This window comes from Parambassis ranga, chromosome 5 (assembly GCF_900634625.1).
Source record: "Parambassis ranga chromosome 5, fParRan2.1, whole genome shotgun sequence".
Taxonomy (NCBI): Eukaryota; Metazoa; Chordata; class Actinopteri; family Ambassidae; genus Parambassis; species Parambassis ranga.
Window position 1 is genome coordinate 21,303,537 of NC_041026.1, and position 22,344 is coordinate 21,325,880.

A 22,344-nucleotide genomic window follows, 5' to 3' on the forward strand; every position below is an offset into this window, starting at 1 on the left:
GAATCGAATAAATTGAATAGTAGAAATGTGATTACATATGCCAGAAATACAAGTTACAGCCATTTTTTCATGGTTGAACTTGCCATGCCCGAAGTTGACTATCGGCCGTGAACTATCTTGACAGCCGATACGTCCTCTTTGATGACATAAGGTTAAGGAAGGCGCAGAGGGAGTCAGAGAGTGACAGGAGTGAGAGAAGGACGGATACTGTTATTCTGCTGAAAGGACACGAGAGATGGCGACGAACATTTATGACTTCACGGCAAAACTAATAACCGGAGAAACGTTTAATTTCTCGTCCCTGCAGGGCAAAGTCGTTCTCATAGAGAATGTGGCGTCTCTCTGAGGTACGACCACCAGGGATTACACCCAGATGAACGAGCTCCACGAGCTGTACGCCAGCAAGGGGCTCGTGATCCTGGGAGTACCCTGCAACCAGTTCGGCCACCAGGTGAGAAGGTGAAAGGTGTCTGCTAAGCGGACATATTTTACATTTTGTTTTTTTCGTTTGTATTTTATCGTGATTGTATTTTATTATCCCGGAAATATAATTTATTTGTGTTAAATCACACGCAGCACGCTCCTTTCCAAATTTAAGACATTTCACCAGCATATTATAGTTTATAAAATTACGTTAAATCGTTTTTTATTAGGGTCATGTGTTCTTGTTGTTGAGGTAGGCCTACACTGAGAAAGAGGAAGCTGTGGGGTTTCCTCATGTACTAAAGTTTGTGATAGGTGTAATCAGGGTGAATACAATGAGACAGTTAACATAAGTAACTCATTAATGGGTGGTTATTGGGGCTGAGGCTTCTTGTAGAAAGGAGGAAGTTGAATAGTCATTCCTGGCAGAGAGAGAGAACAAATAAAAGCACAAAGCAAGCGTTTGTAATAAGTTATGTTGTAATCCACCGTGTAGGAGAACTGCAAGAATGAGGAAATCCTCCTGTCTCTGAAGTATATCCGTCCTGGAAATGGCTTCGAACCAAAGTTCCAGCTCCTGGAGAAGGTGGATGTGAATGGGAAGGATGCCCACCCACTGTTTGTGTTCCTGAGGGAAAAGCTTCCACACCCAAGTGATGACCCTGTATCCCTGCTGAACGACCCTAAGCTGATCATCTGGAGTCCCGTGTGCAGGAACGATGTGGCCTGGAACTTTGAGAAGTTCCTCATCGGGCCAGATGGAGTGCCCTTCAAGCGGTACAGCAGGAGGTTCCTTACCAGCGACATCGAGGTTGACATCAAGAAGCTCCTTAGCCAGGCCAACTAACTCCTCCAACCGTCCTACAGCTGCCACCAGCCTTCCAGCTTTCTGTGTCTGACACCACTGTGCTCAGTTATTTTTCCCTCCATAGCGTCTGAAGGTGGTGCAATGCTGTTCCACAGCACCTGTGCTCCCCTGTACATGATGGCTGTTGTTATGTTCTTTCACTGTATGAAGGCACCCTCTGAAACCGCAATGTGAGGAAGGTGTCTGATGAAATGTAAAAGGCAGAACGTTTGCAGCTGCATTGTGTGCATGTCAAGCACAGTGTGACAATACAAAGGGACCAATAAATGTATTTGTTTTTCAATCATCCTGAGTGCCTCTGAATGAATTGTATTATTAGATGATTTCACCTAAACACAATTTCATCATGAACTTGGCAGGCAGCTTCTGGTTTGATGTCTTCTTGATCCAGTTAACACACCTGGTTGCAGATCATAGTTCATGTTCTTCCAGCCGGCTTGAATAGCAGGTAATTAAAGTTGCATCACCTGCAACCTGAGGTCATTTTGTGATAAGGATGGGATGTTTGATATAATCACGGTTTACAAGTGGAAAATGTAATTCTTTTCTTCTCCTTAGTTTAGTGGGGCAAAGGAATTATTGCCTTCATTTGGAGATGAGGCATATAACCCAAAGAAGGTGGTTTCCACATGGTTTGGGTTGGGTGGATGGGGTTAGGGAGGTTAATCATTTTGCCTCCAATTGTAGGTGTTAGGTTATCATGCTTCTCACACCACCTTGTTGATGTCTCTTGTTTTACTGAACTATAAATTTGATTATGTTTGGATCAAAGTCAGATTATGCACCGTTTCACCTGCAAGAGGAGGCAAATGTATAACAGAAAGGTGTATTTCCTAACTAGCTTCTGCAAAGAAAAAGCTTTGGTGTGGGATGAAATTAGTCCAAACAAAGCACCTTGTTGAGGCTTCCAGTCTTTATTGTAATTTGAATTCAAATATTTCTCAGTTAAAAACAAAAACTGTAGATATCATCAATAAGATAAATATGAGGACAAGAATTTATACACCTATTTAAAATAGTGTGATTATTTACATATCTTCTGCTCGTTGAGTTTTAACTGCTACCATGATTTTTGGATGGGGGTGGTATGATTCTTCTGCTGCTGAATTATTGTTTTCAATGTAGTATTTTAAGATTACAGATATGATGTAAAGCTTTTCTAGTCATAGGCATAAATGATTATATTTAGGTAGTCATGAAGGCAGGACCAGACAGAGCACTTGGAGGCCCTATATATTAGCATGCCAATATGCAACAAAGTGCAGATTTATGCCACAGAACAATAAGAATAGATACACAAAGAAGAACCTTGATATTAAGTCATTTCTTTCTAGTTTGTAATCTATCAATCACATTCAGGACACCAGTCATAACTTTGCTTCCTGGATTCATTTTTTGTCAAAAAAAATTGCATTAAGAAAAATTCCACCTAGAAGATGAAAAACACAACTTAGTTGGTTGGCTTTAAAAGCCAGTGGTGTTAAGGTTCTGCTGTCCTGCCCCACCTGATGACACACAGATCATTCCTCACGACAAGGAATGAGTTCAAGTTTTCATGAATAAAGCACCACTTTTATACTGGTTTATTTTGCGTCACTCAGTGTGCTTTTAAAATATCAAATAACAGCCATTTCAATACAGAGCTGCATTAATGTACAACACTAGTATGAACAAGCTGTTGCAGGTCAGCTAGGAGTCCAATCGGGCATCAATGAAATTGTGATTAAAAAGACACACTAAAATGATGTGGAAATGCATGGCTGTCTGTAAGTCCTCAATGCTGGGGCCAAACCATATTGTTCTGTCAGGTCTGAATACCTCAGAAGCAGGTAGATAATGTACTCGTGGAGAATTAAAAGTGCCTCCTTTCTTGTCAGGTTGCAGGAATAAAAAGGCCGCTTTTTCAATAAAAAAAAAAAACTGTCAGGATAAGACTTCTCTTATCAGTTTAGGGCCTAGAAAGAAAGAAGAGACAATGATGTGCGTCAAAGTATCAAAAAAACAAAACAAAACAAAAAAAAAAAAACACAGAAGGCTGAATGAGAGCAAGGCCGAAATCCTGCCACAACTCATGACTCAGGTGTTCAAAATCCTGAAACATCCCCCTCAAGAGTGGCATGTATTCTGTGTGCACATCATCCTGATATAAAGCCCTATGATTAAGAGATAAATCTAAGCAGTATCCCACTGGTGTCTTCAAAGTTGGTTCTTTTTAATCATAAATACCGAGAAATGCTTTGGTTAAAACAATATTTGCATTTGGCTTTTTTTAAAGTATTTCTGACTGCTCTTGTGGGCAACAAACATTTCTTTATCTACATATTTGAGGGCACTTCGAACATTCTGTTCATCCAGTGAGAGGACCTATATTCATTCATACCGACTACTGCTCTATGTTCAGAAATCAGTGGGCCACCCGCAGCTGGGAGGAAGTGTCTCAGTTCACTCTTCTGATGAGGCTGTTGGCTCTAGTTGACAACATACAAGAAGGAAATCGAATCATATGCCGGGAAGGTAGGATTAATAATATTAAGTCTGTGGAATCCTCACTAAAGTAGCTTCATGTGTGTGTCCAAATGTCTATGCGTTTCAGTGTGTCTCTTTGTGTTGGGGCTGCTCAGTTTGTGTCCATGTGGTCGTCAGCTGGTTCAGGGGCTCCTCCCAAAGAGGCTGAAGGTTGAGGTTTAGAGGAGCCTTCCTCATCTCGCCGCTGATAGAATAGTACGTAGGCTGCTTTCGTCTGAAACAGGAGAACAAGGATTAGATTACACTACAGGAAGAGGAACACCTGATACCAGAGACACCATTCTTTGAATACAAAAAGCATCACCGTGTATTGTAGTCACACTAAGAATGAAAAACTTACCACAATCTGGTCCTCTGTGGCAGAAGAGACGCTGCTGTCATCAAAGTAATACCACTTTCCATCTACTTTATTCTTGCCATATGCTGTGTCTGTGAAGACAAGGGGAGGCAGGGTTAGTAACTTTTCAGGTCCTATGCTCAGGAACAAATTTTTTAAAAGGCTTATCACTTTATTCACTAAAGACTGAACAGCAAGTCCACAGAGGACAAGAGTGTGTGACTCTTTGCCATATTAAATTTTAATTAATCAGAGATATTGGTTGTGTCAGCTCCCAGTCTGTTAACACATATTGTGATGATTAAAACTCCTGGTAAAGGTGCCTCTATTATTAGCTAAAATGTTTCAATGTTGAGGATATCATCACATAAGGAAGTGTAACTAGTTTTCTACTCAAAAAGAAAGTGTAATTTAAGATAATACAACAGGAAAAACAGTGACTTACAATGACCTCCTCCCATTCCTCCGTAGTGGTTTGACACGGCAATAAGGTCATAGATGTAGGGCTCAGCCTTAGGGTCACACACAAACTCAGACATGTTCAGATCCCTGTTAAAAAAAAAAATCCATAAATAAAAATAAAAGTCACAAGTTGGTGTAACTGGTGTTTGCTGAAGCCTCTATGAGTAAGCAGCCTTTTTAAAGCAACAGTTTTACTGCTTCAGAGGCTGGTGTCACACACCAGACACAGCCAAGAGTGAGACATGGAACTGTTGGGCCACAATATCCTGAGGCAACTTCTCCTTTTCAAAACTGAAGTAATTTATAGGGTTTCAACAGAAAAAGGGATAATGAGTTGAAAGGTACCTTTGGAAAGCTTACACAATCTCAAAAGGTGAGAGCTGTACAAACACAGGTCTGATTGTTCGTTCAGATAAAAAAATGCATTCCATATTTCCTCATTCAGAACTCAGGATGATTGGTCTGATTTCCAGGCTACTGCTCTCTCTAGTGCAGGGTACATTTAACTAAGTTTGCATGAGGTTCACTGCATGATGATGAACAGGAAGCAAGAGCCCAGTATAACAATACTCACTTGTCAGACAATGAATAGACTTTAAAAGTAGATAATATGTGTAAATACTGAGAAAGATGTAAAATATGTGAGGGGAGAGAGTTTACAGACAAACCCAATCACAGTAGTATTTTTTTTTTCATCTTGTAATTTTTGTGGAATTTTTATTTGAGCTAGGGACAGGCAGGGAATGAGAAGGAAGAATTTGCAACAAAACCAGAAGAAGTTAAACTAAGGATATTGTGGTTGTGTATGTATTGGCAACCAGCTGTGGCTGGGGATTATTAGGTAACAGCATTGTCATTGTCATGTGATTTTGTAATGTTGACATAGTTGTTCAGTAATTATAAGTGGGAAGTTGATGTTGGTGACAATCTCCACATTTGGGTTAGACTCTAGGTATCTTTCATTGTTATGCTGATGATACACCCAGCTGTATTTATCCATAAAGCCTGAAGAAATTGGGTCATTAGTCAAGACTACAGGCATGTCTTAGCAACGTGAAAGACAAACGTCTCAAATCCTGCCTCACCCTCTGACCTCTCCTCTATTGTCATTAGTCTGGTTTATACTGGCGATTTGTGTCAAACTGTTTGCCGTTTTGTGCCTCTCTCTGCAGGTCTCAGCCTCCAGACCTGCATGCTGACCTGCTCTTAAGGGCTCTAGGTTTCTGTGAAGCGCTTTGAGACAATTCTGATTGTAAAATGTGCTATACAAATAAAATTGAATTGTATCATGTGTATAATACATAAATCACAGCTACATGCCTGATCGGAAAGTCCACCACTGTGTCCAGCTTGTCCCTCCAACATCGGTTGTAGGAGAAGCGCTTTAGGTGAACTACCAGAATGCGAGGCAGCGACCACAAGTCAAACTTCTTTGTGGCCTGTTGGTGCTTCTTACATGTCGGACAATACCTGGACAAGAAAATCATATTTGATACAGATGACTAATAGTTGAAAAAGTGGAACTGTGACAGTTAAGTCAGGCTGTGGAATCTTTACCATGGGTCATGTTCTCCCAGCGTCTCCATGGTTGTGAAGAGCTCAATACATTCCCTCAGAGCTACAGTAGCTTTCTTTTTTTGGGGCTGCAGCATGCTCTCATGCTTCTCGTAGGCCTGTGCACAATGTTTACATAGAATATAAATAGACTGTTTGCATGTTGTGTCATAGGCTGTTAGATGAATATCAGCACACTGACCTCTGCTTCCTGTTCATCATAACAAAGTTTCTTTGACTCGGTGTCCCAGTCGATTGCCACTGTGGAATGTGCTACAGGGAGGGGGGGGGAGATCTGTTAATGCAAAGTGTCACTGAAAAGTGAAATGATCACGAAGTTGTATGTTTAAAATATCAACACTGACGATTAAGCTTGAGGACATTTCCATCACTAGGCAGCGGACTGATGTTGGCTGTTCCATAAGAGTTAACTATGCTGAAAGTGAAGAGCTTGGCTGTGTCTCCTTTAGACCCATTTTCAAGGTCCGATGTCTCCTCCTCTTCTTCAGATTGGCCGTTTTCTGGCTCTGGACTCACTTGGTGGTCCATGGCCTCTTCTTCCCCTAAACAGACAAATATTGTCAATGCTTTGGTCTGTGCTCCTGTGATCAATGTTCATGACAGGCACTTACCATCATAAAGCCCATTAGCTTCATTGCAGGTTCCTGAGTGATTGCTGCCATTACTGGAGCTGGCACTGCAGGACGCCCCATCTGACAAGGGGCTGCCACAGCCACCAAGGCTAGCATTGAGACTAGACAACGTAGAACATTCAGGGGTCTGGCTGCAGCTGGCTAAGGTGGCTGAGGCTGATGCCCTGCTTTCACAGTTTGGGCTCTGGGCATATTTTACATAACGTCTGGAAAATAAAAAAAAATAAAAAATCAGTTAATATACAGCAGCTTGAACCACAAGTGCAAAGAAAACAGTCTTTATTCCACATTTCTGAGCAGCCCCGAAAAACTGTGGGGTTGGGTCAATGATGATTGATTAAGCTTTATCATTTCCCTTCACTCTTGGTCAGGGGAAGCATTGGCTTGTGCAAAATCGTATCGTGTGCAATTAATCATCAGAAAAAGATTACCGATTAATATTTGCCACTTATCGATTGCGGCGATTAGTGCCTCGTCATGACGTACTCTCACCATCACCCGCAAGTGCACACATGTGGATGTTTACCAATAATGGCGGAAGGCAGTGGTATTTAGTTAAATGATGCCGTATGTTCCTGACAGAGGTTCAACGTGTGTCACCATAAGCCGGAGTACGAAGAAAGCCGAAAAAAGCGCAACGAGGCCACAACGCTGGTTACAACGAAGTCTCCTCCAGCAGATATTGGAAAGAACTCCATTCAGCCCAGAATCCACGATAAGTTTAGTCAGTTTGCTCCTTACGACCAAAGTAAGAGCTGGAAGAACGTAATGCAGGTTGATTTGCACAGACATACATTTAAATGTGTTTTTTCTGCTGCTGTTCTACAGTATGAGTGAAAACATGCACTAGAGTGTGTAACATATTCCAGTCACAGGTTAATTTGCACAGACACATTTTTTTTAAACTTGAAATAATCATTGATGTGACTTTTTTCTGAACTTATTTGTCCTGTTTAATTTTAATGTTGATATGCACTGCTTTGTGACCTTAAGATAAGAACATTTGAAGGACAAAGTTACTTTAACTTTTTGCTTCATTATTATTCTGAAGCAGTTTGTGCATTGTGCATCTGTTATCAATACATATTTCAAACATGGCTGGTTTGCGCCTTATCACTACTTACCAGCTTAACCTGTTAAGAGTAGTTAACTTGACTGATGATTTGTCAGTATCATCTTAGAACAATGTGGTGATTTAGAGTCAAAAACACGTAAGTGCAATTGTCGTCAAATTAATCGTTATCGGCTAAATGCCACAATTCCTAGGTAGCACAATAGAAACAGTCAAAGGGCTGTTAGGTGATCATGTTTAAACCCCCAAAAACTGAGTATATAATATACACATGTGTATATGTAATATGTACAAGCAACCTGCATTTCTTACCCAATCCTCTCTAGGATTTTGTCATAAAGGACATCTGCAATGAGGTTATGTCTGGGCACGGTGATGAGTAAAGGCTGACCAAACAGCATGGTGCTTGTGGAGCTTCCAGCATGCTTGGAGTGTCGCTCCCTGAAATATACAGGCAAGTTCATCCTCTCACTGTCCTCCTCCTGAACCTCATACCTGCAGAGAGCATCAACAGAAATACACAAGACACTCCCATTAACTGCAGCCACAGTGCCAAATCTCTCACCCTCCAAAGACGATGACAACTTACACAAAGATGTCATCTTTTTCCATGATTTGGTTGAGGCCATCATCCCGTCTATAAATTTTATGGAACCTATGATTGTAAACATCTGCCACCACCATCTATGAAATCAAAGGAAAAACTTAGCAAAAAACACCATATTCAAACTAGTTAAAAACCAAAAGGTCTGGACTAACATTTTCTGGAGGGATCAAACAGAGTTTGGACAAGGCGCTACACAGGTCTGTCACTGTACCCAGTTTAGGGACCACCACTCGAAACTGCCAAAAAGAAAGAAAAAAGAATAAAGCAGGATTTAGGAACTGTTATTATTTATTATATTAGAGCTTAGTTCCACCCTTACCTGAGTGGGTCTAGACTGGGGGTCTGATCGCACCAGGAAAACCTCCATGGTTCGGTCCTTCTTCATGGGCAGAGGTAGTGTGAGGTAGCAGAATGGGTCAAAGGTTACAGACACCTTGGAGCACTCTGGGCACACCAATGTGGATTTGAATAGGCCATGAAAAATATCAACTATGATAGAGTCGTTGCGCAGGCGGTGATTCGTCCAGGCTTCCTTGGCAACAATCTGTGATTTCACAGCAAATAGAGAGGAAACTTTTTTAGCCAGCATTTTAAAACATTTATTCAAGAGTGATGAAACTTGATATTTTGATGCTACAAAATCAAGCAGATCAAACGGCACACTCTTAAGCTTCACAAACTGCAGCAATCCTTATGGCTCAGTCATTCTTTTTGAATTTTAAAGTGGATTTAAAAATGAATGCCACCGCTTGAGCCTTCTCTCTTTTCGAGACAAAAAGCTCCTTAAAAAGTTTACCAAAGCATTATTATGCATACCTCATCTGGACGGCCCTCTGCATCCCTCAGGGCCAGATAAGGCTTCTTCTTGACACGGTTCAGATCTTCATGGAGCCCATCCAGCAGGAAAGCCAACAGCTCCTGAGAGTCCTGCTGCTGGTATCCTGAAAACTGGGGGGCAAAACGTCCAACCTGGGTCTGTGTAAATTAAAAGGTAGACGTTATTAATATATATGAAGCCCAATGATTTTAAGTGGCTATTTGCCAATACAATATAGCTGTATAACAACTTACTTTGAAGGTACGTGGGGCCACGTAGCTGCTGCGGCTCAGCCACATCTGCTTTACTAGATCTGCATAGGCCTCGGCTATCTCACCCCTCATTCCTAAGGGATTCTCTCGGTTAATCTCTGCCTCATACTGGTCATTGAGGAAGTACTCTGTGAGTGGAGAAGCATTGCTCAGGCACTGGAGGATAAGAAACAAAAATATAAGTTACTATAATATGAAAACTTCAGTGGAAACTGAGGATGCAGTGATGTTTTTTTACCTGGAGGGCAGAATTCATGAAGCATGTATTGCCCAAATTACTGAGACCACAAAGGCCAGGCTGTGATTGTGACTCCCTGTAGTTGTAGGAGGAGCTGTACGAGTTGTAGCCACCAAATCTGTTACAAGGACAGACCTGTTATTGCTGGTTTCCTAGAGACATTGAAACTTCACACAGCAACAAAACAAAAGACATGTCAACCTTGTATGCGCACATTTTCTATACATGTATTGTATACTTCTATATAATACACTTTGAGCTTTAATTTATATCCAATGATTTCTTTAACCAAAGTCTTACCATTTAAAACAGTCCCGACTACTACAGATATGGTAAATTCATGAAATTGACTTAAATATGAGCACAAATTAATCCTCCGTAAACTGAATGTTGAGCATCCAGGAACTGTTGTGTTTAAGCGTATATTCTGTGCCCATGACTGCAAGTGATGTTTTCAATCAGCAATAATAACTGCATTTACTGTCGTATTTACTGGACATATAGCAAGCCATTTCAAGTGAGTGATGTTTTTCCACAGTTAAACTGCACTTGAAGCAATCTAGCCAGTGAATGAGGGATGCAACAATTTCAAAATGAGTTGGGCAGCAGGAAAATACATTGGGGGCAAACACAAAGTTAATCTCAATTCTGCTTGTGTGACAAAAGAAAGGATTTCCTATGAAGTATGTGAACTAAAGAGAAACTACAAGATTGATATGCAGATTCTGTAAATATCTAACCCGAACTATCAAGAGCAGAATAAAAGAGAAAAGATGCCTTTCCTGTTGCTGGAAGAAGTGCTGTTGTTAAGCGTGTATCCAGGGCTGCTGCTATCTCCGTTTGTTACAGTTGGGGATATGCTGGATGATGAGTTTGAGGAAAGTTTTGGAGAGGTAGTGAAATTCCTGGATGGGTTTGTACTGGACCTGGAGTATAAGAGAGAAAACATTTCAGAGAAGCACATTTCTACAATGGATTCCAAACTTTTCACTGCTGTTAACTTGGATATTGCACTGTTGTCAGAAACAAGCAATAGTTTGTTACTTGGGATGTGAGACTTGTCTGGGCCATGTGCCATCCTCATTCTTACGCTCTATCACAAGCACCTGTGGAGGAAAAGAAGCTGAATGAAAGCTCACACAACTGATGTCTGTCTCAAAGCTATCATGTCTCAGGTTTGAGTTTATTACCAGCTATGTGCCAAATGCTGCCGAGCTGTTATCTAATGCCTAATGTTTCCCTTTTCAAAACAAATAGTGTTTATTTACAGCTGCCAGGATTGCTCAGGAGTTTAATAGCTGCCGTGGTAAAAGCCAACATATAGCTGAACCACGCTGACATCTCTTATCTTTAACAAGCATTAAAAATAACTTTAATAATATATATTAAAATGCTGGGCTAATGTACCATGCTGCATTATACTTTGATGTTCCCGTTATTCTGCCCACTGAATGAATTATACATACACAGCGAGTACCAGTATGTTAACAAGTTGTGGTGTTCTGTGCATCCATCAGTATTCAAGGTTCTTTGAATGACATGGTTCTACACTACCTGTCCCTGAAAGAGACCAGCGTCCTGTACAGTGCTGTCTGGCTTGTTCAGCTGCTCATAGGTGTTGCTCATGTATTTGTTCCACAGACGTGTCTCTTTCTCTGATGGGATATTAAACAACGTCCTCATCTCCTTCTCTATGGTATCTAGGGGAGAGAAAAAAACAGGAAACTTGATTAATTAAGGACTGAAATCTAAATAGTCCTATGCATGGAGCCATTTATAGGTTGTTTTAGAATGCTGTTGTCATCGCTCACCAATAGTATCAGCTTTACTGAAATGCCGTGTGACGACATTGTCCATGTTGTCATTCTCACACAGGTTTAGCTCCAGCAGATAGACCTCCACCTTACAGTGCTTGACAAACATCCCGTGTTCAACCACCTAGAGCAAGAGGAACACATTTGAGACTATAGCCCAGGCATTGCAGTCTACAATGGTCGCAATGAAAAAACAACAGCATTACCTTCCTGACAATGGGTCTCTGGCCCTCGAGGCAGCCATACCAGCTGACCAGTTTATTCCACGCCTCAGTGGGTACAAGGACATAGTCCAGCTCATCTATAAGGTGCTCTTTAAGTGTCTGAGTCTCCTGGTCTGTAAGGAGACAAACAAAATGAGTAAAGGGTAAAATGTCTGGTCTTTTAAAATCTGTGTGGGACTCTTTGAGAGAAATCAGTCCTACCTGAGAAAAGCCCAGAGTTATCAATTGGGCCTGGGTAGAGGCAACTTTCTCCAATATTGTACATATCCCAGCTGTCAAAACCCACATACTTCTTCCATTGCTTGAACCACCGCGTGTCTATTAGATACCTGAAACAAACAGATTTTTGTAACAGTTATAACAAAGATAGACACTTTGTTGACTGTTTTTTAAAAAGCTTTAACATTTATACTGTATTATCACCTGGACAGAAAGGGGTCAAAACATGACAAAATGTGGGTGTTTAAGTGAGAAGCTGTACTCTGCCCTAAGGCATCCCAGAACATTATGCAACACCAAACTGCCTTGGCATTTGCAGATATAGTAACAGCAAGTAGTCTAACTTAATCTCATCTTCTTTAGTTAATACGCTTGTATTAACATGGTAGCAAGCAGTCGCATGGCAAGTCATATAGCACAGCCATGTAGCCACTTGGAGATAGACAAGGTTCAAACACAGTATTAGCCTAATAAAACGATGTCTTCGCTCCGTCCTTAAACCGGAGGGGAATTATCAAGCCATGCAACAATGTTTATGTGCATTTGGACCGCAGGCATCATAAGACATTAACCCTACTCAGCATCATCTACAGCCAGTCACTTTTTATATGTGACTGTTAGCTTTGTGACTAGCATGTCTCCTAATAAATGTGGCTTTAATATATTGGTTTCATTATTCTGAGGCCTAGATGGTCCTTATGCTCTGGGTCTGTCAGCTAGCACTGGTGGGACAGTCAGGAAACATCTAACACCTTACATTAGCATGCCACTGCAAGTTTATGACACCTTATTAATCCCGTGAACAGGCCTATTTCCTGGTCACAACTTGTCTAGTTACGAGCCGGTTTGACTTAAATGAAACTCATCATTTGAATCCAGGGCCTAAGTTATTCTATAATCGACTGCACTTTCACATCAGCTAACGCTGCCTAACCTCTCACAAATCAGAATTTAACGTTCAATAACTGTATAGAGGAACACCTTTGGCAGTTGCTCTGTTTGTTTTGAACGGGCGTCGACACTCCTAACGACAGGCGTCTCTATTCACAAAAAAATCGTATGACTAGCAGCTAGCATGCTAATCTGTTACACATTAGCTTGTCCAAATATCAGTAGCACAGCAGCTGTCGACTGCAACCATCGCTGTCATTAGCGTGCTAGCTTTAGCATGTTAGCATTTCCTGTTTCTCAGAAGCTAACGCAAGCTAAAACACATTTAAGTCTACCAACTGCCCATTCTTACCATTCGTCGCCCTTTCTCAGGGTTGCTTTCAAAAGTGACCCAATAGTCTGTTTTTGAATCTCGATTGAAGGGGTTGGCATTTGCGCAGCTACCGGCTCCGAGTCGGAGTCTGCCGCGTTAGCCGACTCGGGTCCGCCTCCTTCGGCCATCATTTAGCCAGTGTGCCGGTATCGTGAACGCGCTGGTAGAAACGAAGTTGGGCGAGCTTCCGAGTGTTCCTTATAGGAAACGTTCTTCCTCTACGGTCAGAACAGAGGTCGAGCAGCGCTGTTGTCGCTCTCCAGCGTTCATTTATCACCACTGCATAACCTGTAAGACACAGTCAGAGCTGTATCATGGACCAGAAATTCAGATTCAGAACAGATTTCACAAACTCTGAGCCTAACCCAAAAATTGTAGTTTGTATTTAGAGAAAAAATGGTCAGGGTTCTCTTTAAGTACCGCGTGTTGGAAGGAAAAGTCATCATCAATGGAGCCACGATAGTACGATTCACCATTGTTACGGGAAATAGAGCAGCTTAAGTGTTTTATTCCACTGTAAGCAGAAATATGGTGTGACAATATCTATTTAAAGAAAGCAGCAGTGGACAATTTGGAGTGGACAGAATACCCAGAAGCTACCTACACAAAAAATATAGTACAATATATTTGTTAGACTGTTATTTTATGAGGCTAAAAAATAGTAACTTAAAATTAGGTTAAGACATTTTTAGATCGGTGACTCAGAGGTTAATGATATTAGTGATGTCAAACCTTTCTTAGAAATGAGGTCATATTATCATCTTCTGATGGATCTTAAAAGTCAGAACTCTTCACTCCTACAGATCAGTTTCTCTGGGCTAAAAATAAATTTAACTTACGTTGTTAAGTTTGAAATATAAAATGTCTACACTATAACAAATAAAACTACTTTTGATTAAAACAGTATACTGTACAAAACACGAGTTGCTTCACAAAATAAACTGTCGATAGATTTCAAAAACACAAAGAAATAGAGGCAAGGGACAAGTCAATTAAAGAAACATAATTCAGATCTGTGAGTTTTATTCTCTTGTTACATCTGAAAAGATAAGATATCTGGTCTGACTGCATGACGTAAAAAAAAGAAGAAAAAAGTGCTGATTTGTTCAGATTCTATTACCCAATGGCATTTTGATAGCATATATTACAGTTGGAAGCCATAACACATTTCAATACTTGAATTACTGTATCTCAAAGATAAAATAACAAAGCAATATGAATGGCACAGCAGCAGAACCAGTGTATTTCAGTCATTTCAGATATTTTCTGGACAAGGAATGGAAAAGTAAATATAAATGATAAAACAATGACCACACATTACTTTTTGTAAACTTTGCTTAACATGAATGGATTTGTCTCCATCTCTGTATTTTTACACAAAAAAAACAAATCCCTGCAAAGATCAAATTTCATCTTGAAGGCTCCAAGTTGAAACACTGCGGCCATCAGAAGATGCCGCTCGGCAGCTCATTGCTAAACATGCCTTCAAAGTCCAGCTCTCGGCTCATTAGATCCTCCTCTACGTTCTCCAGCGCCCACTGATGGTCAGTCAGTTCCAGAGCCTCCCACTCAGCCTAAGGGATATCAGACATCAAATGAAAAAAAGACACTAAACCTAACATCAACATCTGTATGCAGACACTAGAGAACATACTTTGAAAGCTTTATTTGTGTCTGCAGGCATGGCCATGGCAGCACCGCTCATCTGCTCCTGCATGATCCTTGACTGATCTGCGCCTGAAGAAGATAATTGCAGAGATCAGTATTCTAGGAATATCACTTTTATTCAGACCAATCCATAAACTATAAAAACGTACCATTGTCTTGGCCGAGAATCAGTGAGTACATGCTTCGAAGACCAAACACATTTAGGAAGTACCACGATGCTGAGCTCACCCTAGATTAAAAAATTCATGCACAAATAAAACAAATCACCAGAAGTTCACATACACGTTTAAGCATTTTGACACTTATACACAATATGTCTACAGACAGGGGTGTTATTAAATTACCAGGAAGCATCCAAAGAGAGCAGCTCTATTCCTTGCTGCAACATGGGCTTAAAGCGCAGTGTGAGAGGGAATGGAACCTTAGCTGTGTGAAGAAAGAGCACATTAAAAACTCACTGTAGAATGTCAAAGTAAACCATCTTATTTTTCTGCTGTCATTATACATCACAATCTGCAACATCTGTGAGAAGATTACTTGTTACAAATCCTGAAAAGGTCCAGTTGATCCAGCCACCGATGAGAATCATGGGAAGCACGTTGGTGACATTGCCTTTCATCATGTCTGTCAGCATGCTGGGATCTGTCAAAACATGCAGCAGGGAGCACATTAACTTAACACATAAGACCGAGTTTGCTTGACTATGCAAAAGGTCAAGGGTACATGAATATATACTTGTTTATTTTCAGTTTTATTAAAGACCTCCAGTAGCTGAACAGATATTTATGGTGCAAACAAATAAAGAGCCGAGTTGAAGCTGACGCTGCAATAACGGAATTCTGGATTCATCTCTCCTAATTATTTTAAGGAACAATTTGGTCTGGGATCTTATCAGTGCTGTTGTTCAGCCTGGATTAATGGGAATATGAATTTACAGATCTAGAAATAAGTCTGAACTGCGTGCAGATTTATTTGGATAATATCATGCTGGACATTTAGCTATCTGACTTATTACATCAGTTCTTTTACATCAGCCATTCAGAGTAACAAGTGTACAATGAGACAGAGTAGCTGATGATGTTCCAGGCAACAGTAAACATTCTAGCTCATAACCTCACCGGAAAAATTATAAAACAGACAAAAGCAAAGTCCCGACTGAGGGGGAGCATCCTCCAAAGGATGCGGTCTATGGATGTCTGTGCTTAATAGACAGCAGGTGTAGCCCTTAAATGAGTACATTACAATAACTATTGACCAACACATAGCTTATGATGTGCTGCATGCTGTATTTGTTTACCTGTCATTGGTGAGGGTGGAACAACCTTTCTTTTGGTCTTCTTGAAAAATCCATCATCTGGATTATTGAAGTAGAACTTCCTCATCAGGAAGGACTGAAACACAGAGATATTTTCAGTAACATTATTCTACACAGCGTACTCATGAAAATATAACTTATGTGAACTTTTTTAACTTTAGGCTATGAATTGTGTATCAATTAGAATTCATTAACACGAATTCCTACCTGTTTGGGAATGTATTTTCCATTTTCTCTGAGGATTCTGCTCCGTATAAGAACCTGGCTGGATTTTAGAGGCAGACCAACACACATCCATCAACATGAACATATAAACTCTTTTTCACCGACTCTACAAAGACAGGTCAAATACCTGTCAGAAACTTGCTCCAACGTCAGCTTTTTGTCACTTTGAAGAAGAATGGACACATAATGACGCATCACACCAACAAGGAAGGTGATGAAAACAATGGGCAACACCACCCAGAGTCGGATGTTGGAGTCCAGCAGAAGCTCCGGCTCAGCCATTTTGTCCGGGAGCTTAACTAAACAAAGATACAGCAAAGTGGGCGAAGGGGGATGCGATGTTAACACTACTTAGCTTTGTTAGGCGCGGTTAATACAAGGCCTGTTTAGCAGATATCAATAAGCTGTATGTCAAGCTGCGCCACACGTTAAAGAGGGGGATGGGTACCAGTTCCTCCAAGCTAGCAAACAAGCGCCGTTAACGTAACCTGGACACTTATCAACTTAACAAACAAAACATAAAACTGCAGTTTGGAGGCTCTGTGTAAAACATCAGTATTTACGCGTGAGGTTACCACAAAGATGGACAGCACTGTCGCTAGTGATGTGCTAACGGTAGCGTTAGCCAGCTAGCTACCTTCTTTCTGATGTCCGGGTCACAGTAGCTATCAGCAGGCCAATCGTCTCAGTGCAGCGACCTCTGCTTTCAGTGTGTGCTTTAGCTGCAACTCATGCGCTCCACGGGGTAGTTAAATCATTTCAATAGTTCTAAATAACTCACATCCACTGCCGCTGTGAACGCGCTCTGTGCCAGCTCCATGAATGAGAGCTAAGACCGAGTAGGTGCAGCGGAGTCACTCCCAGCCTCCTCCAAACGTCATTCGAGGCTAGACCGGGAGAGGCCTGTCAATCACGACAACCACGCCCACTTATTTATCGCTGTAACAGTAAAAGACAGAAGACAGGTAAACCGGTCTGTGGTCTTTTGGTATTTGAATTTTTTTCTTCAAAGGCTGATATTAAAAAAAATAAAAAAATGGTGCATATTTGATTTTCGCTTTACGAGGTATTTTATGTGTATTTTTGTGGGTTTGAATGTTTCCCGAAATTTAAAAATTACTTTGATTTTCTTTCTTTACTTAGAGTAACAAAATACAAAATCGCGAAGAGGCAGAAACGTAAAACGACCGTTTTTTCTTATCCAGAGACCGGAAGTTGTCATTGTTTTCTTCTTCTTGTATTTAATGGAGACCTGCTGCCTGCCACCGGCGGGAGTATTGTCGCCAGGTTAATCATGTATAACAGGATCTCTATTATATGTGTATATATCTATCATATGTTTCATGTAATATCATAGCACAGTAACATACATTGTTTCATGTACACAAAATAATTAATTAATATATCAAATCAGACAAATAAGTAAAAATGTGTATGTTTTTACGGATGTTTTGGTTAGTACAGTGGAAATATTGTAAAATTATCCTTCTGGGTTTTTGTTTGTTTATAGTATCGCTTATTGTATTATACAAGTAATAAACCACCCTGATCAGCAGGGGGCGGGAATGTACAGTTAACCTGTTTACCTACTGTGTGTTTACAATCATCTACTCTGCAGCTGGCAGATAGAAGGAGTTCCTATCCAGGAACTCTCTTACAACTCATAAGGTACAAGATCACATCTGCTTTTCGGTAGTTATTCTGGACAGTATCCATAAACCGTATTTTACCTGATCTTAGCTACTTTTCTCTGACCTGACCTACTCAGTACAGATTTTTCATCTGTTTTCTGCTTTATGTATTTGAAGCAGCCCCTGACACCTCCACATATCAGTATGATGAGTCTGAGGTTACTACTACGATCTACAGACTGGTCTATACTATGATCCCAGCTGCCAAGTTTGTTTTATTTGGATAAACTACCAAACAATGCATTTAGTTATTGTTTTTAATCCAAACATTTATCATCCAAAACATTTTAATCATCAGGAAGACCGGCCATGTTGTGGGAGAGGAACTGGACTCTCTGACAGGACCAACTGTGGGATAGCCTTGTTGTTCTTATGCAGTCAGGATCAGGATCATATCTCTGACATATGCTTTGAATGTATTTGATGCAGATGGCTGGAAAAGGACAACTTGTTTGTGGAAATTAATTTCAATCTTCTCCTTTTATTTAATTTAAACATGGCTGATTTTCTGTGACACCTGTGCCAGTATCTTTTAATTCATAATGACGATAAAAGGAGACACTGTGGCCTCTGTGTTGTGGACAGGATTTTTGTGCTTTCCTCCAGATTGGAGGTTCTGACATGCCCACCCCCATGGTTGAACAATTTAAACACTCAGAGCCAAAGATTTCACTAAAGGTTTGTTATCCCTTAGCCATTTCTTTCCTGTTTGACCTTCATGTGTTTTCATATTACAGAGTGAATTGGTTGCTGCTTTCAGTGGGGATAAAGACCCAGTGGAGGGTGTTAGACCGGCATGTAAGGAAGGAAAAGTAACAGATTGAAGGAAGATGATTTGTCTGCAGTTCCCCACCAAAGAGGCTCTGCTGCGTCACCAGCAGCTCTCTGACCTCCACAAGGTGAGGACGGCAAACAGCAGGCATTTTAATGTGCAAACAGCCATGAATATTCTGCGCTCGGCCATCTGTTCAATGCACAGAGCTTCAGTACAAAATAAAGATTAAATATATAATGGAATAATAAGGAATGGAGATTACATGTCCTAATCAATTATTGTCTTTTTAAAAGCCTTCAATTATTTCAGCAAAACTTGGACATTCGGAGGCAAACAAAGCTTTCAGAGGCTGAGATGGAGAACAAAAAGCACTGTTTCAATAGTTTTTGTTCTTTTTCTGTGAGAACATATTGAGTGTTGAGTGTAATGGTAACTTTAACAGCTGAAATACAGAGACAGAGCTGCAGAACAGAGGGAGAAGCACGATGTTCCTGAAGCTCCCTCACCCAAGAACAATCAGCATATGAGCAACATTCATCCTTCAACCATCTCCTTTAACAGATGGAAACTGCAAGTCAATGTGATATTTTTTTAACTTGCAAAGCAATTAGTGTGTTACCTGAAGGGCACCTGTCTCTTCTAATAAGTCTTTGCTTCACTATGCAGGCTTCATTAAGGACCAACGGCACAAGATTGGGTATCAAAGGAAGCTCGTATGAGCTCTCAGCATCTGACACCTACAAGGATGCTGTTCAAAAGCCTGTTTGCACGCTTCGCTGACATAAAGTGAACTGCAGGGAGAAAAGATCATTTTTGGCTAAGCAAAAGAAGTACTTTAGTTATAGTTTCTGTTCTGTCCATGTATGTCACAAATGTTTCTATTTATGAGAATATATAGGTTGATATGTTTTCAGTGTACATTTTGTATAATTCAAATGCAATTTGATAATTAAACCTAGGTTTGGTGCTCACAGATGGATGTTTTCTTTTAAAATAAATGTGTATTCAGCTCAATAACAGAAACTACAGTGAAGGCCTGCTGATTTAACAAACTGTGCATTCAGTCAGTTGCTCATTATTGCTACTCCAGTGGGACCAGAAGGTTGGACTGCGGGCTTGAGGTGTATACATTGAAGTACAATGATTGGCATTGATGATCTCTTAGATCAATACCTAAAGGGCAAAGTGGTGCAAGAACTAAGACCAACAGTGGCTGGTTTTTGTGCGTCATGCTGATGCTTCATTCTCTGGGGCTGGAACTGTCTGTGTTTGATGTGTGTTTCTTTCATTTTATTTATGAGTCTCTCTGATACAAACAATAACACTGTGTCATAAAATGTAACCACACACTAGAATGAATTTATTTTTTTGTATTGCAGGGGGTCACCTGGTCAGTGGCCTGTAAAAGTCTCGATCAGGCTGTGTGATCCCTATCAAGATGCAACTGCCTATGTAAAGTAAAATTGTATTCTATGGGTAGCCAGTTGTGAAGATAAGACATTAGTGAGAACATTTTCAGTGTCAGCACAAAAAATAAAATACTGCAAGGTCCACCTCTTTCCTTTTCTCATTTCCTGAGGCCTAATGGCTGCCATCTTTCACCTGCTCATGCCTCAAATCCCAGAATTTCAAAGGTGCTACTTTTTGTATCATTCCATTCCCCCTGTTGATGGAACAATACAAAACATAAGGATGTAACCATTTTCTGATTTCAGTTTAAATTGTTAGTAAATATAGGTACTCATAATATGTTTCTAATATTTAATAATAAATAATTAATAATAATTCCTGTGGTTTATCGTGTACATGTAATGATCCCTTTTTATTTGTCTAGATGGCACTTGATACTTTACTATTTCATCCTTGTCACTAGAGGGCAGTGTCTGTTTTGGAAGGGAATGACCTTAACCAGGCATAAAATGTGAAAAAAGATTATAATATCTTTTTGCAAAATCTTAGAATCATCCTCCAACATGTAAAAATGTAGTTTTCAAAAGCTATATATTAGTTGGTGTAATTATGATTTTATTTTTTATCAACATGCCTTCCCTTTCATGTATAATTGCTTGTCAGATTAGATCTCAGTTTTGCTGTGATAGTAGTTTTATATCAGTGTAGATCAGCTGCCTCCCTCGCTGTCTGTCACAGTGACATGTTGTCCTCAACACACTGCTGGGCACAGCGTGGGGACAAGAGAAGGGGATTAAGATAACTTATGTTGGAACATAACGCAACAGTCTATCATGCAACAACATGATATAGATTTAAATAGTTTGTATTGGTTTTCCTGGAAAATTACCTCTACTCACTATTGATCCACTCAAGGCTTCCATGTGTCAGACCATGTGGCATGTGAAGGAAAGATGCCAGCTCTTACCAAGGTCTCCTCTTGACGGACAGCCAAAGCTTGCAGATTAACTAGTAGCCTGTAGTAGCAGAGTGACAGATTTGATCTCCCTGTTGATTAATACTGCAGCACAGAGTGAACTGTGCTCACTGTCTCACAGGGACACTTGTGAATGCCTACTCAGTTTTCAGCATGGCTCAGGCTCAGCTTACCAGAATCTGTGTCAGTTGACTAAGCCGTTTTGCATAACAGTCAGTGGCCACATTTGTGCTCAATAAAATTCTGGGAGGAGGAGGAGGAGGAGGCTGGCATATGCACTGTATATTCCAAACGTGCAGTATAGAGATTGTTAATGTGAATAGGATTTCTGTTCATATATATATATATACACCCATTATTTTGCAGAAACAGTCATCATCAGATATACGTGAGCTTGCTAAAGGATTCTGGATAGCAGTTTTGAAAACGAAACATTTGAACAAATCCGAATACAAGTTTAATAGCCCTTGAAGAGCTGAACAGAACAATGTTTGAACAGTTTCTGTAGCTGAAAGCATGTGAAACTAGTTACATGTCTAGCAAACAAACTCTTGAGATTCTCCGTCTTTATTATTTGCAGCAATCAAACTAATAAATCCAGTGAGTCAAACATAAAGACAGTTGACAGTCTACATGTCAGCAGCCTTAACAGTGTATTTCAGACTTTGTGAACTCTGCAGACTTTCTGGATCAAAGTGAAGAAAATCCTGAAATCAGCATCAAATGAGTAAAAACGCTGTTTGCAGTCCAACAACAGGTTTGTGTGAAGAACAAAGTAAAGAGCAGAAACACAGGAGGAACACACTGAGAGAGTGACTGTCAGACCTGCTGATGGATCCTGCAGTCAGCCCCCAATAATCCATCAAACAGATGTTGTTACAGACTGATGGAGCTGCTCTACATGTAAACAGACCAACACCTCACTGCTGACACT

General features: G+C 40.4%; 3 protein-coding genes across 4 annotated transcripts; 1 reads left to right on the forward strand and 2 right to left on the reverse strand.

Annotated features, from left to right (window-relative positions):
- The first annotated feature begins 152 nt into the window (after positions 1-152).
- On the forward strand, positions 153-1,578 carry gpx1b (glutathione peroxidase 1b). Its single transcript, XM_028406834.1, has 2 exons — positions 153-451; positions 920-1,578. Exons 1-2 carry the CDS (start codon positions 236-238, stop codon positions 1,268-1,270), a joined length of 567 nt encoding a protein of 188 aa, XP_028262635.1. The 5' UTR covers positions 153-235; the 3' UTR covers positions 1,271-1,578.
- Positions 1,579-2,186: 608 nt separating this feature from the next.
- On the reverse strand, positions 2,187-13,525 carry usp4 (ubiquitin specific peptidase 4 (proto-oncogene)). The gene is made up of 22 exons (XM_028406163.1): positions 13,330-13,525; positions 12,069-12,196; positions 11,850-11,980; positions 11,641-11,767; positions 11,384-11,529; positions 10,874-10,935; positions 10,612-10,755; positions 9,830-9,947; positions 9,574-9,747; positions 9,319-9,477; positions 8,822-9,046; positions 8,655-8,738; positions 8,485-8,579; positions 8,208-8,390; positions 6,803-7,029; positions 6,536-6,733; positions 6,373-6,443; positions 6,174-6,289; positions 5,937-6,086; positions 4,600-4,703; positions 4,158-4,246; positions 2,187-4,031 (listed from the first exon to the last, which is right to left on the reverse strand). Exons 1-22 carry the CDS (start codon positions 13,479-13,481, stop codon positions 3,909-3,911), a joined length of 3,006 nt encoding a protein of 1,001 aa, XP_028261964.1. The 5' UTR covers positions 13,482-13,525; the 3' UTR covers positions 2,187-3,908.
- An 817-nt stretch (positions 13,526-14,342) lies between these two features.
- Positions 14,343-17,445, reverse strand: emc3 (ER membrane protein complex subunit 3). 2 transcript variants are annotated; one of them, XM_028406050.1, is made up of 9 exons: positions 17,340-17,445; positions 16,686-16,857; positions 16,541-16,598; positions 16,316-16,409; positions 15,556-15,660; positions 15,363-15,444; positions 15,168-15,247; positions 15,005-15,087; positions 14,343-14,924 (listed from the first exon to the last, which is right to left on the reverse strand). In XM_028406050.1, exons 2-9 carry the CDS (start codon positions 16,838-16,840, stop codon positions 14,796-14,798), a joined length of 786 nt encoding a protein of 261 aa, XP_028261851.1. In that variant the 5' UTR covers positions 16,841-16,857; positions 17,340-17,445; the 3' UTR covers positions 14,343-14,795. The 2 variants fall into 2 exon arrangements, with proteins under 2 accessions (XP_028261851.1, XP_028261850.1); XM_028406049.1 differs by having other exon boundaries at positions 17,196-17,433.
- Positions 17,446-22,344: the final 4,899 nt, after the last annotated feature.